This window comes from Octopus bimaculoides, chromosome 20 (assembly GCF_046866305.1).
Source record: "Octopus bimaculoides isolate indiv1 chromosome 20, ASM4686630v1, whole genome shotgun sequence".
In the NCBI taxonomy this organism is placed as follows: Eukaryota; Metazoa; Mollusca; class Cephalopoda; order Octopoda; family Octopodidae; genus Octopus; species Octopus bimaculoides.
Window position 1 is genome coordinate 36,903,648 of NC_142947.1, and position 19,974 is coordinate 36,923,621.

Below are 19,974 nucleotides of genomic sequence, written 5' to 3' on the forward strand. Positions count from 1 at the left end.
AAGTCTGGTACTTATTCTATAGGTCAATTATACTAAACAACTAAGCTACGAGGATGTAAACAAACCAACACCAGTTGTCAAGCATTGGTAAGGGGACAAACAACAAAAAGGCTTCCACGCAGTTTTCATCTACCAAATTCATTCATAAAGCATTATTCAGCCTAGGGCTATAATAGAAGACACTTGCCCTAGCTGCCATGCAGTGGGACTGAACTAGAACCACATGGTTGCAAAGTGAGATTCTTAACCAAACAGCTATGCCTGTGCTAAGAAAATTGGTTATTTCTAGAAAATTGACTGACCATATAAAAGATATTGCTTGAAATGAGTAAAACAACAAAACTGGATTAATTACTTTAACTCAAAGCACACCTACACACACAAAAGATGTGATGGTCACAGTTGGAATGCCTTTCAACATAAATTTACTGTCAGAAATGATCTGAGACTAAAAACGACAACAGCAAAATACTTGAAGTAAGAAATAATCTCAGGCTCAAGAGTCATCAATCAGATGTCAACTCAACCATTGTAAAACTAAAAAAAAAAAGAGGGGGGTGGGGATAAACCGGGGCTGTGGAGTCGGAAACAATTAAGGGGTAGCTGGAGTTGGAGTCGGTATAATAGACTGCAATCACTTAATTACATAGAGGAGTTGAGGTTTTTTGTTTCGACTCCACCGCCCTGGAATAAACACAATCACTATTACAACCCCTTTGATACCAACCTGCCTGAGACCACTCCAGGAGGTTCCATGATATAGACTTACTGTTCTAAAGTGTTCTAAATTATAATCTTCCAACAAAATTTCATGCTAAATTATTCCCAGTTTAATAACGAGAAAGTTATTTTACTAAATGCTTCATTATTTCAAAAACTGATTGAAACAAAGGCAGCATATGTTAACAGAAATATGGTAAAGGCGGTGAGCTGGCAAAACGTTAGCACGCCGGGCAAAATGCTTAGCAGTATTTCGTCTGCCGTTACGTTCTGAGTTCAAATTCTGCCGAGGTCGACTTTGCCTTTCATCCTTTCAGGGTCGATAAATTAAGTACCAGTTATGCACTGGGGTCGATGTAATTGACTTAATCCCTTTGTCCCCTCTATGTTTAGCCCCTTGTGGGCAATAAAGAAACATGGTAACAAAAGAGTTAAGACTGAATGATACACAGGATAGGAGAGAGTCTTATGGAATACATACAAACCATTGAATAAACCAATAAAGATAAGGCAGAAATGAAGCAATAAATATAAGACACAAACACCTTGCTTCTTTGCAGTGACAAGGACTTAAGTTATTCCCTTATTAGACAGGAATCCCACATCATCCATGAAGATCAGGGAGCAGTTGCTAAAAGTGGAAAACCTAAAGAGGGTCCCTTTATTTACTCCTAATACGTGGCTTAGTGGCCAGAGTATTTGGATCATGGTCGTAAGGTCATGAATTCAATTCCTGGTGGTGCATTGTGTCCTTGAGGAAGAACACTTTATTCCATGGCAAAAATGAGTAGCACCTATGATTCAGAGGGCCAGCCTTGTCATACTGTCATGCTGACTCTCCCTAAAAACTACATTAGGAGCACATGTGTCTGTGGAGTACTCAGTCACTTGCACATTAATTTCACAAGCAGGCTGTTCTGTTGATTGGATCAAATCAACTGGAACACTTGTCGCTGTAACTGAAGGAGTGCCAGGCAGACCTCTAATACACATCAACAAACAACATATATATCACATGTATTGCAAAGCAAATTCAAAAAGCAAAAGAAGTCTGAGGGATGTCCATATTATTGGGTTGACACTCAAACAGAAAAAGTTAAAGAGTATAGTGTCCTGCATTGAATATTAGAGGAAAATCCAAGAGAGACTGAGAAGAGAGGAATGGATATTAAAAAAGAGAGAAGAGAGCCAGAAAAAAAAATGTGGGCTAGATTTATGTGTTTTGTTTCTAACTCAATAACTTTTTTACTTCTCTGCTAAGTGGTTGGTGTTAGGAAGGGCATCCAACTGTAAAAACCCTGCCAAAACAGTCACAGAAGTCTGGTGCAGGCTTCAGCCTGGTCAGCTCTTGTGGTACTGTCCCCCACCTATGCTAGCATGGAAGATGGACATTAAACAAAGACGAAGAGTACCAACTTAATACAGGTCTCAAATTTTTGCAAAAGGCCAGCAATTTCAGGGGAGGGTAAGTTGATTATATTGACCCCAGTGCTTAACTGGTGCTTAGTTTATCGACCTCAAAAGGCAAAGCTGACCTTGGAGGAATTTGAACTCAGAATGTAAACACAGATGAAATGCCACAAAGCATTTTGCTTGGCATGCTAACGATTCTGCCAGATCACTACTCCGCCAACCTAATATTAACTGAACATAATTTGGATTTTTGTCATTTTTTGTTATTTGTATTGTTTTATTATGGCACACACATGTGGATTTACTACATCTTATTTCTTTACTTCCCACAAGGGGCTAAACATAGAGGGGACAAACAAGGGATTAAGTCGATTACATTGACCCCCAGTGAGTAACTGGTACTTAATTTATCGACCCTGAAAGGATGAAAGGCAAAGTCGACCTCGGCGGAATTTGAACTCAGAATCTAACGGCAGACGAAATACCGCTAAGCATTTCACCCCGACATGCTAATGTTTCTGCCTGCTCGCCGCCTATGGACTTACTACATCTATCCAACCAATACTTTGGAGCAGCATAATTCTCAGATTATCAGACACAATTAAGATATCATCTCAGATTATATAGGTTCTTAACCCTTGATTGTTTAATATACATCATACATGTTTTTAATTGCACACAGTAATACCAGCAACAGATGCCATTGTCAAGGGACGAGTAGGCAATAAGGAGTAAAGTGCAAACGGGAACTTGTTGCAGCACATAATAATGAGGTCAATCTTGATCAAATAAGCCTACGATCAACGATATTCCAGCTGTGATCTTGTTGTCCCTCATTTCAGCCAGTGTCAGACACAATTTCTAAATAAAAGCCAATGGTGTCATTTGTAAGAGTGGGATAGATACATAGAAAGAGGATAACCACAGTCAATGCTCACGATGCTTATCAAGCTGATGAGAATGTTTACTTGTGGTAGTCAAGGTTACATGGTACCTCAAAAGTCATCAATCATAAAAGTTTGTACAATCAGGGGATAATCAAGGCTAAACAAGGACAACGAAAGTAGTAGGTAAGTGGGTTACCAAGGAACCACTAATACAAACATGAGTAATAGTATAACCTCCAAAAATTACACACTACACAGTTCGGTTCAGTTAAACTCACTGAAAACAAACACAATTCTTACTACTATACCATTGGGTATCCAAATGAAATAACTTAGTGAATAAATGGTACTAGACCGGCAAGCTCAAATCATAGTTCTGAAGTTCAAACCCAAGGCAGCTGATTTGTTGCCCACTTGATTCTAGAAGGTTTAATTTGTTTAGTTTTAGGCTATACTTGATCTACCAAACGTGCGTTCCAGCTGTTTACTATCATGTTTTTTTTCTTCTGTTTTTTCATCTATTTTTTACCCATTTTAGTCTCTGGGCTGTGACTATAGTGGGGCACTAATGCCTTGTGAGTGAATTTAGTAGATGGAAACTGTGTAGAAATCCATCAAATAAACACACACACACCTGCACACACACACACACATATATATATATATAAATATACATATACACACTTGTGTGTATCTGTATTTTGTACACCCTTCCACTGCCTGACAACTGATGTTGATTTCTTTATAAGTCTGTAAATTACCAAACTTTAAAAGAAGTACTGGGAGTGATTCATTCAACCAAACCCTTCAAGATGGTGCTCCAGCATAGCCACAGTCAAATGACTGAAACAAATAAAAGATAATAAAGATTCGTTTTACCATGACAGCATAAATGAAATGCTTTATTTAAATTAGGATGTTTTACATGAATAATCTTATAGCTAAGTGTTACTCCTCACCACAAAATAGGCGTGGAACCTATGTTCCAAGAAATAATTATAGCAAAACATACTGTACCAAAGAGTAAAATACAATGACTGAAACATGAATATAGGGTCAGCAGTTCAATACCTGAATGCCATATGCATAGTGTGATTCACAAGGTCTAATAACTCAAATGTCAAAATTTTCAGTGACCTCACCTAGGTAGGGAGTTTATAGGAAATAGCCAATAAAGTGAACATTAGACTTTTGCATCAATACCACATATACATAATAAAATGCGGCATGAAAGGATGACGAAAGAACATACAGAAAACAAGAAGAAAAAACTGGACATAGATATGCTCAACCCCTTATCAATTATTAACCAAAAATCATCACAATTTCGACACTATTTTGAAAATACTGCTTAATTCAGTTGTGTCAGCAACATGAGCTGCTGGTGTATAAATGAGCAGGCGTGAAAGATGAGTACAATCGAGAGAAAAAATGAGACTAGTACAAGAACAGACTGAACAGTAATAAAGAAAAGGCAAATCTATCGTATGTATGTAATGGCATATGATGCACTTTTTCAAAAAAGAGTAAACAAGTGCAAACCAGGAGGCTGCACCAGGCTACAATCTGTTCTGGCAAGGTTTCTACAGCTGGATGCCCTTCCTAATGGCAACCACTCCGAGAGGTTAGTGGGTGCTTTTTATATGCCACTGGCAGGAGACTCTACAAGTGGATGGCAATGAAGTGCCAGGTAGTGATGTTGAATCGATTAAATCAAGCTCAAGGTTAAGCTAGTTCTGCTTGAACAGATCTTGTAGGAACCTTTGAAGCAAAGAAAGTTTCACAAGCATGGATGAGCAGATACAGACATGGCTGTGTGGTTAAGACGCTTACTTTTCAACCACGTGGTTTCTGGTTCAGTCCCACTGCATGGCACTTTGGGCAAGTATCTTCTATAGCCCCAGGCTGACCAATACCTTGTAAATGAATTTAGTAGATGGAAATTTATTGGAAACTCATTATGTGTGCGTGTGTGTGTGCATGCATGTATGTGTCTGCATGTGTGTATGTGTGCATGCATGTGTGCATGTGCATGTCTATGTTTGTCCCCACTTCCTACTTGACAACCAGTTTTGATTTATTTATGCCCCCTGTAACTTAGTAGTTCAGCAAAAAATACTGAGAGAGTAAGTACTAAGGTTGATTTATTCGATTAAATCCTTCAAAATGGTACCCCAGCATGGCCACAGTTCAATGACTGAACTAAGAGATAAGTAAGAGATAAAGATAAATCGACAAGGGTGCCTCTACATAGTTACTCAACATGATAGAAATAGCAGCTAAATCTCCTTCACTAAATATGTTGCCAAAGTCATTTCTGAAACAACACATGTCAAAAGACAATGGAAAAACTTCAACAGAAACACCAGTGAAGTGAAAAAAAAGGGGGAAATGTTAAATACAGAGCAGTAAGAACAATTGTACAACTAAATGAGTTTATCAATCATCTGAATTTGAAACTGTTTACAGAACTCTTAAATCAATCCTGTTGATCTGTTATTAGAATGTTATGTTATGTGTTCTCAGAAGCTATAATTTCTTAATCAATGCACCATATTATCAAATGACCTTTTCATGGTCAGAGGTAGTCAGCAAGGAATAATCAGTCATTCTGACTAATCAATGAGATCAATGGAACAAAATGCTTCACAGAATCCAGAGAATATTACAAAAGGTTAGATTTGGAGTACGGTGATCCTGTCTTCTGTAATGAGGGCTGCTAGACTTTTAGCATAGATTCCGAGTAGCTTTTGAAAACTAAAAAATATTGTTCATAATTTTCTACAAGAGAAAAATGAACTGCCTGAAGACAGAGCCCTTTTATGTGGTAAGAGTGGCTACTTGGTTTACCATTTTGACTTGATATAACTGTAGATGTAGCTATGTGCTTGAGAAGTTTACTTCCAAACTGCATGGTTTGGGGTTTGGTCCCACTGTGTAGCACCTTGTGCAAGCGCCTTCTACTAGGGCCCCAGTGGATTTGTTAGATGGAAATTGAAAGAAGCCCATTAGGTGTATGTGCTAGACTTGATCCATCAACACTGCCTTTGTTCAATTCTGGGCATCTCTTATGGGGTCAAAATGAGAAACAAAGAGGCAATGAGGAGAGCTAGCATGAGAAGTCAACAGGAGATGGTGACTAAGTGGCAGATATGGTGTACAGGCCATGAGCTTTGGTTACTACAAGAGACACATATTACCACTGTGATGGAAAAGCTGCCAGAAGGAGAAGGAAGGCCGAGAGGAAGACCAAGGAAGATGTAGTGCAGAGTGTCCCAGGAAAACACGATAGCAATGGGAGATAGCCCAAGTGGAGTCGAGTGAAAGACAAGCAATATCCTGATGCTCGGGGAAAGGCTCTTTGCTCATTGTGAAATATTTTCTGGATTCTGTGAAGCATTTTGTCCCACTGATCTCATCAGTGAGTTAGAATGGTTGATTATTCTTTACTAATCTAAGAGAGCTTTTGTGTGTGTGAGTGAGAGTGTACGTGTCTTTATCTTGGTATTGAGTGATGATTATGAATGAGTGTCAGCAATGTCATTCATCTTCAATATTTTGTGTAAACATTGTCTGGCCACTGGGAAATATTACCTTGCTTGAAAACAGCTGAGGGTTGATGACAGGAAGGTATGTCCAAATGTAGAAAATCTGCCTCAACAAAACTCTATCCAACCCATACAAGCATGAAAAAGTCGACATTAAAACAATGGTGATAAGCAGCAATCTAAATTTGAATTTGTAGGACAAGAAAAAAAATTGTTCCCAAAGTTAGTAAATCACATCAATAGATTTACGACATTAACCCTTCAACAAACAGATTACTCTCAAATATAATGCTTATTTATTCACATTGTTTGAGTTAATCATGCATTATCTTGATTGTTTATGTTTTGAATGACATTGTTGGGGAGGTGTGAGAGGTCAGATCTGGCCGGTTTGAACATTAAACAGGTAGAACCTCTTGAGCTGGATATGGCTGGTTTAAATACCAAAGGGTTAAAACCGTTCATCATCTTTCAGCTAGAGAATATGGACTTGAACAAGTTTTGAAAAAGCGGAGTAACTGAGCTGGGATTAATAATTTATTTCAAAAATGCTGGAAAAAAAAAATCAGGTTATTGCAAGTCTATTGAAAGCTGTTTGAATGATTTGGGTTTTTATACCCCCTGTAACTTAGTAGTTCAGCAAAAAAATACTGATAGAATAAGTACCAGGGTTGATTAATTCGATTAAATCCTCCAAAGTAAAAGATAGAGGTAAAGATAAATTGACAAGGGTGCCTCTACATAGTTACTCAACATGCTAGAAATGGCAGCTAAATCTCCTTTACCAAATATATTGCCAAAGTCACTTCTGAAACAACGTATGTTAAAAGACAACGGAAAAGCCACAACAGAAACGTCAGTGAAGTGAAAAAACAAAAAGGGAAATGATGGAAAAAAATCAGGTTATTGCATGTTTATCGAAAGTTGTATGCATGACTTTACTATTATTACATTTTACTATTGTGATTTTATAAATATTCAAAGCCGCTTTCATGATTTTTTTTTACGAAACAAGAAGATTGCATACTGACATAAACCCGTTGAAAATATGAAAAAATGCTTAGTAACATACAAAATAGAAGTTACTGACTTGGAAACAAATTCATTGAAAATGAAATTGGATGAGCTTTCCCCAATTCCGTATGTTGTTGATATGATTAATGTCTAGCAATCATTGATTATTATCACCCTGTCGACATTTTTCAGAAGCAAGAAAATTTGTCCAAAGTTACAACATCCATTGTTTCAGAACAACATATCTTGTACATGTTTCAGTTATAGGACAGAGGCCATGTTGGAGCAACATAAACAAATCGATATAGAAAAAACAAAGAGAGAGCTTACAACTGACCGATTCTTTACTGCTCTCAGGAACTAATTCACTTTATCTTGTACTCGTTTCAGTCATTAACCAGGCAGTGGCCATGCTGGAGCACCACCTTGAAGGGTTTAGTCGAACAAATCAACACCAGTACCCATGTTTTTTAAAGCCTGGTACTTATTCTATTGATCTCTTTTGCCAAACTCCTAAGTTATGGGGATGTAAACAAACTCAGAACGGTTGTCAAGCAGTGATGGGGAACAAACACAAATATATATATATTTATACCCACATACATCTATCCAATACATGCCAGCATGGAAAACAGATACTAAATGATGATGAGATATGACAAGCTTCCTGTTTCCATCAAGCAAATCCACTCACAAGGCTTTGGTTGGCCCAAGGTTATAATAGAAAACACTTGCACAAGATGCTACAGAGTGGGACTAAACCTAAGTCCACATAGCTGGGAAGCAAGCTTAACCACACAGCCACTTATAAACAGTAAAAGCTTGGGGAAATCAAAACAGTCTCAAAGTCATTTATGTTTGTTATATTAAATAAATTACATGTAAAAAGAAAAAAAAATGGTAAAAGCATTTATATTATATTTTATACAAGAAAGGCAGCATGCTGGCAGAATCGTTAGCGCACTGGACAAAATGCTTAGCGGTATTTCGTCCATCACTATATTCTGAGTTCAAATTCTGCCAAGGTTGACTTTGCCTTTCATCCTTTCGGGGTCGATAAATTAAGTACCATTGAAACATTAGGGTCAGTGTAATCGACTAGTCCCTTCCCCCAAATTTCAGGCCTTGTGCCTATAGTAGAAAGGATTATATTTTATACAAGAATTGCCTGGAATTGTAAGACTTGTAAGACATATCTGATCTCAATAGTTAATAATTGGCATATGGTGCATTTGATCTCAAGCATGAAAAATTGGCACATGAAGTGTAAAATGGTAAGGATTCCTGTCCTAAGTGACCACTCAACTTCTAGAAATAGCAGTCAAATTTCTCTTGGTCACATCCCACTGGCTTGAAAAGGAAAAGAACATATTGAATGATAATATAATCTGTGATGACAATCTTTTTATCTTTTACTTATTTTAATCATTGTACTGTAGCCATGCTGGGGCATGCCTTCAGCTGTACAAATTCGTCCTGGCACTTATTTAAGCCTGGTAACTTATTCTAGCGGTCTCTTTAGCTGAACAGCTATGTTTCAGGGATGTAAACAAACACTGGTTGTCAAGCAGTGGCAATGGAGAACAAACACAAAGGCATACGCAGTTTCTTATTTCTTCATTGCCCACAAGGGGCTAAACATAGAGGGGACAAACAAGGCCAGACAAAGGGATTAAGTCAATTACATCGACCCCAGTGCATAACTGGTATTTATTTAATCGACTCCGAAAGGATGAAAGGCAAAGTCGACCTCGGCAGAATTTGAACTCAGAACATAGCGGCAGACAAAATACTGCTAAGCATTTCGCCCGGCATGCTAACGTTTCTGCCAGCTCACCGCAGTTTCTGCCAACCAAATTCAGTCACAAGGCATTGATCAGGCTGGGGCAGTAGAAGATACTGCCACCTTAAGTTTGCTTCCCAACCACATGGTTTTGGGTTGGGCAAGTGTCTTTTACTATAGCCTTGGGCCAACCAAAGTCTTGTGAGTGAATTTGGTAGATGGAAAGTTAAGCAAGACTGTCATGTGTACATACATATGTGTATATATTTTTTTTATGTCCATGTTTGTCCCCCAACACTGTTTGACGACCAGTGTTGGTGTGTTTATGTCCCTGTAACTTAGCAGTTCAGCAAAAGAGACTGATACAATAGGTACCAGGCTTAAAAAGAAGATAAGTACTGGGGTTGATACATTAGACTACAATTCAAGGCGGTGCCCCAGCATGGCCACAGTCTAATGACTGAAAGAAGATAAAAGAATTGAAATACGTTCATTGCAATATTAACCAAAGCTACAAATCATAGAACAAAAGTTAGGCATAGCTGTGTGGTAAGAAGCTTGCTTCTCAACCACATGGTTCCGGGTTCAATCCCACTGTATGGCACCTTGGGCAAGTGTCTTCTACTATAGCCTCGGGCCAACCAAAGCCTTGTGAGTGGATTTGGTAGACGGAAACTGAAAGAAGCATGTCATGTATAGATATATGTTTGTGTATCTGTGTTTGATCCCCCACCATTGCTTGGCAACTGATGTTGGTGAGTTTACGTCCACGTAACTTAGCAGTTCGGCAAAAGAGACCGATAGAATAAGTACTAGGCTTACAAAGAATAAATCCTGGGATCGATTTCATCATCATCATCATCATCGTTTAACGTCCGCTTTCCATGCTAGCATGGATTGGACGATTTGACTGAGGACTGGTGAAACCGGATGGCAACACCAGGCTCCTTCTTCGACTAAAGGCGGTGCTCCAGCATGGCTGCACTCAAATGACTGAAACAAGTGAAAGAAATAAAAGAATAACAAGTCCTGTCAAATTATGCAAACACCATTTTCAGGCTTTCAAAATTTGTACCAGTTTTACAAACAACAATTCTAGATTTGGATGGGAAATAACAAAAATAATAGACTCAAATAATAGACTGGTAGGCACATTGAAGTAACAGATAGGAATGAAGAATATAGAAAAGAGGAACAGGTGTGGTTGTGTGGTTAAGAAGTTTGCTTCCTAACCATGTGGTCTCAGGTTCAATCCCACTGTATGGCACCTCAGGTAAGTGTCTTCTATAGTCCCAAGCCCACTGAAGCCTTGTGAGTGGACTTGGTTGACAGAAACTGGAAGAAGCCCATCATGTATGTGTGTGTGTGTGTGTGTGTGTGTGTGTATGCATACATGTGCATGCATGTGTGTGTGTGTGCACCCAGTTGTAAATGAGCATTGCTGTCATACAAGTTATCCGAGGAAAAAAAGGCAAAAGCTCAGTTGTGAGGTGGACAGCAAGAATAAGGAAAATTATTCGAATGGACAAGGTTTTCGGCCTACTATCTCATAGCTGAGCTAAAGAACATGCACCAGGCCTTCTGAAAAGACTCATCTACAACAGACTAATGCACTATCAAGGAGGTAATTAATTCATCTATTTAACCCTTTAGCAGTTAAACTGGCCATAACTGGCCTAAATATTCAATTTATTCTATGCGCAGACTGGTCAGGTGTAGCTTATCACACCTATCCAGCAATGTGATTCTAAAAATAAACAATCACATCAAAATCTTAAAGCTACAAGATCATGCATGATTAATTTAAAACAATGTGAATAAATATGCATTACATTTAACAGAGTAATCTGAATGCCAAAGAGTTAACAATACAGAAATACAAACTAAATACTGGTTCTATGAACTCCTGCAGTTTATGAAGATATTATGATGTTGTTTCAGGAGTGACTTCTACAAAATAACATTTGTTCCTTTTTAAGATGACAGGGCATGCTCTGAGGGAGTTTTGGTTGGCAATGCAAGTAGGTTGCATGAATGTGCAAAGGATGTGCTAACTGGTGCAGGAGGCTTCTGCAATGTCTGCTTCGGCAGCATTGACTGGAGCTACATGACAACTGTAGTCTTACAAAGTATACAAAAGATGAAAAATGAAGCTTAACATATTCCTATATTATAGGCTGATAATCTGCTATCTCAAACAGGGGTACTATTTATTTACAATAGGAACAAATGGCAACAAGGCAGGAGTAGATGGGACTCTTTAGAATTCTTAGAGAACTCCAAGTGTCAATGGTCCCCAAAGAAAAGAAAATGCACCCAGCTTCAGCTGCAAAGTTGTTTATGTTAGGATGAATACCCAGATGTAAAACCCTCGGCAAAAAGGAGGAGACAGTGAAGGTAAGAAGAATTAAAGTGGGATGAGAGATTGCCAATCTACACTAACAGAAAAAAAAACATACACAATAATGCATGCAATGATTTTTTTTTTTATATGTTACATTGAATTTTTTTGTATGCTCTGTGACAAATCAAGCAATTACCTTTGAACTATGGCTGAGTTCAAATTCTTTTAGATCAATAAAATAAGTACCATCAAAATAGGATTAATTTGACCAAACCGTTCCCCTAAAAAAAACTTTTGATCACTACTAATGTAAGGAACTTATTATTATTGGCAAGCTGGCAGAATCTTTAGAGAGCTGAAAATGCTTTGTGGTATTTGTTCTGGTTCTTTACATTTTGAGTTCAAATTCTACCAAGGTCAACAGTGCCTTCAATCACTCTGGGGGATAAGAAAAAAAAATAGCGTACTAGTCAAGTAGTAGTGTCAATGCAACCCTAAAAACATAATTGCTGGCTTCATATCTAAATCAGAAACCCTAGTATAAATCCTGCCAAGTTCAACTTTGCCTTTCATTCCTCCAGGACTGATAAAATTCCAGTCAAGTGCTGCGGTCAAAGGCATTAATTGAACCTGAAACCATGTGGTTATAAAGAGAACTTCATAACTACACCACCATACCTGTATATGTATTCAGCCAACTGTGTATCATCATCAAAATTTACCTTTTTCCAGCTTGCCAAAAGAATTTTTTGATTTTTCTTACTACCAAGAGACGTTACAAATTAAGAAGTCCTATCACAATTAGCAGCAGAAATTTCACTGTGAATGACAAATCTCTATTGTCTGTCAGAGGGAGGTGTTAGTGAAAGCAACATGAAATTGCCTCAAACCGATTTAAATTACTCATGCTTTACCGACATAACCCAACACTGACCTCTAAAATGGATTCAAAAGAGTTACAGGAAAGACAATTTATTCTCAAAAAAAAAAGAAGAAGAAAAAGAAAGAAAATTACATGTTTTCCAGTAAAATTTTACAGGAAAAAAATCTAATGATTTTTACTTCAGAATAAAGGAATTTCATTCAATCAGTATCAGTTATTCCATTTTCTTCTAAACTCTTTCATTACTATATTTCTGTTGGAACAGCAATGTCTTTGTTTCAGTTAAATTTGTAAATAATAGAACACCATTTTGAGCATGGCCGTTGCCAGTACCGCCTGACTGGCCCTCGTGTCGGTGGCACGTAAATGCACCCACTACACTCTTGGAGTGGTTGACGTTAGGAAGGGGCTGCCAGCTGTAGAAACTCTGCCAGATCAGGTTGGAGCCTGGTGCAGCCATCCAGTTCACCAGTCCTCAGTCAAATCGTCCAACCCATGCTAGCATGGAAAGTGGACATTAAACAATGATGATGATATCATTATCAAGCTGGGGTTTGGAACAAATTAACAAAGTTTTGCGTGGAAGGTTTTAATTTAGATCACTTTAAAACAGGGAGTTTGCAATCATAGAACCAGGAACAGTCTCTTGTGGGTTGGCGTCAAAAGAGTCACACTCTGTATGGATCACCGAGAAATGTTAATAAACATTGTAATTAGAGAAATGTTTGTGCTTTGTTCGGCATTTAAATGCTATAAATCACAAACAACTCAAGCCAAGTCAACTTCTATGCAGTTGCTTAACTGCCACAGATAGCACACAAACTTCCTGAAAACTGTACCCTTAAAGATAATGGACACATTATTTTAAGTAATCTGAGGTACCCACAGGAGTGAAAAGTCTTAGATTTGCACAGGATCAACTCAAATCAAAATAGGGGTGCTGCTTTAGCATGTGGTCTCCTGCAATATCTACAGTGTATGCTGTGAAATGACCTGATCTGGATTAAGGTTAGAGTAGGGACCAGAGCTAGGGTTTAGGATTAGAGTTAGGATGTGGTTAGAGTTAGGTTACAGGTTAGGGTTTAGGATTAGGGTTACAGGTAGACTGCATGGTAATATCCAAATGGTCAGGTAGAATGCACGAGAAAGTACAACCACAATAGCAATAACCAACTGGCCTCTCCTGTAGTATAGACAATAAAGCAACCAAAAACCTTTCCTCCAAGACATTATTAATGACTGTTTAGGCAGTGGATGGACTAGTAATAGGACCAGAATACTGGACTAAAACGTCTACCAGTATTTATTTGGTCTAGCTTTGGGTCTCTATGATCTGACTTCAAATTCTACCAGATGTAACTTTGCCGTCCAACACTCTAGGGCTGTTAAATACTCCTGTAAAACTGATTTACCATAATAAAAAAATAAAAAACATCGGTCTAGTATGAATTATAAAGATATTATTTTAGAATCTGTAGAGTTCCAGACAAAAATGCTTTGCAGTATTTAGTAGCTTCCCTTTGCGTTTTGAGTTCAAATCTCGCCGAGGGTCGAACTTGCCTATCATGCTTCGAGGATAGGTAGCCATGCCACTCTTTGATGGGTTTTGTAGGAGTGCCTTCGTGACATTCGACGTGTCTAGAGCAATTTTAGATCAGGTTGGAACCCATCACCATCCAGGTCTGACCACGGTCGATTTCTTCCAGGAGGAAAAGAGAAGAATCGCCACCAGTATTTAATTTATCGACCCCGAAAGGATGAACGGCGAAGTTGACTTCAAGAGAATTCTAGTTCAGAGTGCAGGCAGAATGTCGGAATGAATACCATAAAGCAATCTATTCAACGCCTCAACGACTCTGCCCGCGGGACAACTATATATACATTATATATAAATATATATATAATGTATATATATATATATATATATATATATATATATACACACACACACACAAAATATATATACACATACACTTAATCAGCTGGGTAATCGGAGCGGAGAAATCGACAATAAAGCAACTTCGCACGCACAATGCAAAAGGCTTTACTAGGTATTTGACAAGAGGGCTTAATAAATCATTCAACTTCTATTGATTTCTTAAACAGAAGACATTTACTTAAAAAAAATTTTTTTTTTAAACTGAGATGATGTTGGGGGTCCATGCATTTCTCAGAGATATTAACATCAATGAAATGGAATGAAATGACGATAGTCAGGAATTGAAACTGACATTGCAGCAGACTCGAGTGCTGCTTAGACGACGACAACGAACGAAACATCGACCAACGATTCTCGAATAACAACATATTGGGGAACTGCTAGGTCATCTTTAATTTACTTTCAGTTGCATTTTTTCCAAACAACGACAGCTGATTCCGACTTAATTTAAGAAATAGCAGATATATTTTGGCAGGTACTGTTACAAAACATTTTTAAAAGAGAAAAAAAAAGTGTTGAACCCCGCCCATACAGAAAAAACACTGCGGTATACTAATAGCTAGCAATATTTTAATTAATGCTTTGTGTGTGTGCGCTAATGATAATTGTCGACCGAAAAAAAAAAATTATTATTATTATTATACACATCCACTTTAACCTTGGCAATGCTTTAATGAAAGACCTGGAACAAGTCCATTATTATGATTATTTTAGTGAAGGACACGCGGTGAACATGAGCAAGCTGTAGAAAACATTTCCTCCATGAATGTAAACGATCGTCTAGAAAACCTGATAACACGGAGAATAAAGCTACTAGTTTACAGTTGAAATGAGGAAGATAGCGGGTTGTCTGTCCTCCAAAAAATGTTCGAGATGAAAAGAGAAATGATACTACTGTTCGCAAGGTTGACTGCCATATATTTGCAGATTATAATCTATCGCCCTGACTACCATCGACCGAAGCGGGTGCACGTAGAACTGCAGATGCACAAATCCTGACGGAGATGCAAATGGTGGGAGTGTAAGGCAACAGTATCTGCAGTGAGAAGAGGGGATATGTATATATGTGTAGATATGTGTGTGTGTGGTTTCCAAAGACACCTCTGGTGGTGTATTAAATTGATTTCTCAGATAGGCATAAAGTCTCATGTATGTGTATATTTATATATATTTATATATATATATATATATATATATATATATATATATATATATATATTAAGAAGGGATGTCTTGACACTCAGACATTTCTTTCACAATGGCGTGAAGTGAAGCGAAATGTCTTTATGGTTGCAGTAACAGGTCCATATACTCAAATTAAAGACGATCCATGCAGCTAGGTAATATATATATATATATATATATATATTACTTCAACTGGGTTCCCCGATAACAGTATGTAGTGTTATTATATCATGTGACAATTCATTCAGAGGAAAACGTATTCAACAGTTCGGAAAATTGTCTTTTTCATTCATTATCAGAAAGGCAATGTGCTTAAATTGCTTTCTTTTCCTTTTTTTAATTTCACTATTGAAAAAATCTCTAATGAACAGCCCCTAGTCATCTGTTTTTACTATCAACAGAAAAAGAAATAAAAATAGGAGGGAAATCAATCAATGTCTTTCTTGTCTCCGATAAGCTTGCAATAAATGCAGAATCCAATGCTCAAAAATATGATAATAGACTTAATATAAAGTTAGTCAATATATAAATATCATACAGAAGACGTACAAGGCTTGTAATTAATCTAATATGCAAGTCCCTGTTAATTATTTCTTAATATGAAATATGGTGTAGAGCCGGCCACTAATGATGTCGAGCAGTTCGCACTTGTTCTTTTACAATTATTAGAAACTCTGAAATAATAATAAAATATTCGAGATTTCTCAGAAAAATAGCAATAAAGAACCCTATCGATATTTCACTTGTATAAATTTTCAAGATGCGATATATGTTGTGCTTGAAAAGCAAAAAGGAGTCACAAACTGAATGTTCTTCTTGAAGGTCAGTGACATAAGAGCAGAGAAAGCGGAATAGATCAAGCAATATAGCTAAATATAAAACGATTCGATATTTTTTATCAAGCATATCGATATCGAAAATGTGACAAGATATTAGGAGAAGCAAGTCGTTATTTTCTGACGACACAAAACCGTGAAATATATACAACTGTGTGTGAGAGAGATTGAAATAGTAATAGTATTACTAACGATTTTCTTGTAAGACTGTAAGATATGTTCAATTAAATATATGACAAATTTTCTATCAAGTTACTTTTAAAATAGATACAGAAATATAAAAATAAGGACTGGAATAGCTATAGTTTCAATTTAAATAATCAAACAGGTCAGATTTAAGTAAACTTAGTACGGTCAGAGAAGTAGTTAGCATTCAATGTATACTCGCAAACATAAATATATACTCACTCATTAAACTTAGTAATACATGTAATTAATAGCAGCAGAGGTGTTGTTTTAAAAAAAAGACATTTATTTACCTGACTTCCGATCACCACGATCTGTGGAAGTTGAATGGTTTCCGAACCGACTGTATTGAAGACATCCTGTAATTTGTTAATGACCGGGATCAGATGCTCCATAGCTAACAACTGATACTGTTCGAGCAGTCGAAGAGTCGGGGGAGGATTTCTCTCAATAAATATGGGTTAAAAAAAAAAAAAAAAGCTTCAAAGCTTACTTTTTTTTTTACTACTTAGACATCACTGTCGTTATATACACAAACCATGGCTTTGTAGTAGAGTTTGGTGTGCGTTACATAAAGAATAAAGTTAAAAACAAAAATGAGAGAGAATAGGGTCGAAAAGAAATGAGTAATTAATTTACAAATAATTTAACAGCATCAATGATAATGTTTGAGAAACAGACCGAAGGGGGGAGAGAGAGAGATTCCACAGTTGGTTATCGCTTATCTCCAGGTTAATATGGTTTCATTTAAAAAAGAAACCTCTTACTGTCTTAATGGTAATAGAAGCGTTTTCCCTCAACAGAACCGAAAGTGGAGCGGGAAGAGGAGAAAAATATAAACAGGCAGAGAGAAGGGATCGAGGAATAATAATATATGAAGAAAAGACATACAATGTCGGAGGAGGGAGGAGGAATGTTGTATAAAACGTCAGTCAGATTTCTACTTCCGGGTCATTTGCTGACCTGGTCGCAAATTACCCAGCATGTTTTTGGGAAGATTTCGACTTTGCTTTCCCTTTTCCCTGTCGTTCTTTTACCTTGCTGCTAATGAAGTTGACTTTATTTTTACCAAAATGTTCGGTTGCATTTCTTTCGGTTCTTTACGTTCTGAGTTCAAATTCCGCCGTCGTCGACTTTGCTTTCCAAGCCTTTCGGGTTCGATAGAATGAGAACCAGTTGTGTACTGCGCTCGATGTAATCGACTAGCCCCTTCCTCACAAAATTTCTGGCGGCGGGCTGGCAGAAATGTTAGCACGCCGGGCGAAATACTTAGCGGTATTTCGTCTGCCGCTACGTTCTGAGTTCAAATTCCGCCGAGGTCGACTTTGCCTTTCATCCTTTCGGGGTCGATTAAATAAGTACCAGTTACGCATTGGAGTCGATATAATCGACTTAATCCGTTTGTCTGTCCTTGTTTGTCCCCTGTGTGTGTAGTCCCTTGTGGGCAGTAAAGAAATAAGTAGAAAGGATTAAGGAGACAAGCAGGCAGAACCGTTGCATGCCGGACAAAATGCTTAGCGGCATTTCTTCCGGCACTACATTCTAAGCTCAAATACTATCGAGGTCGTCTTCGCCTTTCATCTTTTCGGGATCGATAAATGAAGTACCAGTTGAATAATGGGGTTCATGTAATCCATTTGCCCCCGTCTTCACCTGATATTCAGGCCCTGTACCTCAAGAAGAAAGAATTATTTTCATTTTTCCAGTTATATCATCATAATTTTTGATAAATAGATTTATTTTTATAAGATTGAAAATAGTGTTTATTTTCCTATACTTTCACTTTATTTTTTTTTTTTTCTAGGATGTTAAATGTTGACTTGAAAATTTAGATAATTTAATAATTACATATACAACACGTCTTCTGGAAATACATAATACAGAAAATGTAAACGATTTAAAAGTAATAGAAATATCTGTCTATCATGTGTGTGTGTGTGTATTATTATTTATTGGTTTTAAATTTTGGCACAAGGCAGCAATTTAGGGGAGGGGTTATGTCGATTACATCGACCCTAATACTCAACTGGTATTTATTTTATTCACCCTGAAAGGATGAAAGTCAAAGTTGACCTCAGTAGATAGTATACTCTTTTACTCGTTTCAGTCATTTGACTGTGGCCAAGCTGGAGCACCGCCTTTATGGTAAAGCAAATCGACCCCAGAGCTTATTCTTTGTAAGCCTAGTACTTATTCTATCGGTCTCTTTTGCCAAACCACTAAGTTACGGGGACACAAACACACCAGCATCGGTTGTCAAGCGATGCTGGGGGGACAAACATATGCACACACATACATATATATATATATATCTATACATATACGACGGGCTTCTTCCAGTTTCTGCCTACCAAATCCACTCACAAGGCTTTGGTCGGCCGGAGGCTATAGTAGAAGACACTTGCCCAAGGTGTCACGCTGTGGGACTGAACCCGGGACCATGTGGTTGGTCAATGTACTCCAAACTTGCTGGCCTTGTGCCAAAATTTGAAACCAGTGCATTACAAGCAACTCATATATACTGGAGTTCAAATTTCTTTCCATGAATTCAAACCTCTGCATCCTAAGACTAAATCTCTATGCTCTTAACACAAATCTCTTTGACTGAATTCAAATTTTCTTTTCGTCCTTTCAGCACTGATTCTGAATAGGCAGCAAGATGGCAAAATCATTTAAGTACTCGAGGCAAAATGCTTAGTGGCATTTTTTCTAGCTCTTTACATTGTGAGTTCAAATCCCACCAAGATCGACTTTACTTTTCCTCACTTCAGAATCAATAAAAAGCAACATTGATTCAGAATAGGCAGCAAGCTGACAGAATCATTAGCCCTTTGGACTAAATGCATAGTGGCTCTTTACATTCTGAGTTCAAATCCTGTCAAGGTTAACTTTGTCTTTCATCCCTTCAGAGTCAGTCAGAGTACCAGTCAAGTACTGGACTGATGTACTCGACTTGTTCCTTACCCTCAGAATTGCTAGCCTTGACCCTTGCAACAGACCAATATCCCATTCAGGGAGAGTGTTGCGACCTTAGTTACTTATATGCATGGAAACCAGGTAACCAGCCCTGTGAGCCCTTAGAATTCAAGACAAAAGAAACAGTTTTTAAAAAAGATGACAACCTTTCTTTTTAAAAAAATTTCTACAATTTTTTATTGGGGTTGATAAAATAAAGTACCAGTCAAGTACTGGGGTATAATTGACTTGTCCCCTGCCTTCTAGATTGCTGACTTTGA

General features: G+C 37.6%; 1 protein-coding gene across 1 annotated transcript in view; it reads right to left on the bottom strand.

Moving 5' to 3' along the window:
- Window positions 1-17,551, bottom strand: part of LOC106867941 (dynamin-1-like protein) — a 75,465-nt gene extending 57,914 nt beyond the window's left edge. The window contains exon 1 of the mRNA XM_089338371.1: window positions 17,032-17,551. Coding sequence (XP_089194497.1) covers window positions 17,032-17,133 — 102 coding nt within the window. The 5' untranslated portion in view covers window positions 17,134-17,551. The remainder of the gene's footprint in view (window positions 1-17,031) is intronic.
- Between the last annotated feature and the right edge of the window lie 2,423 nt (window positions 17,552-19,974).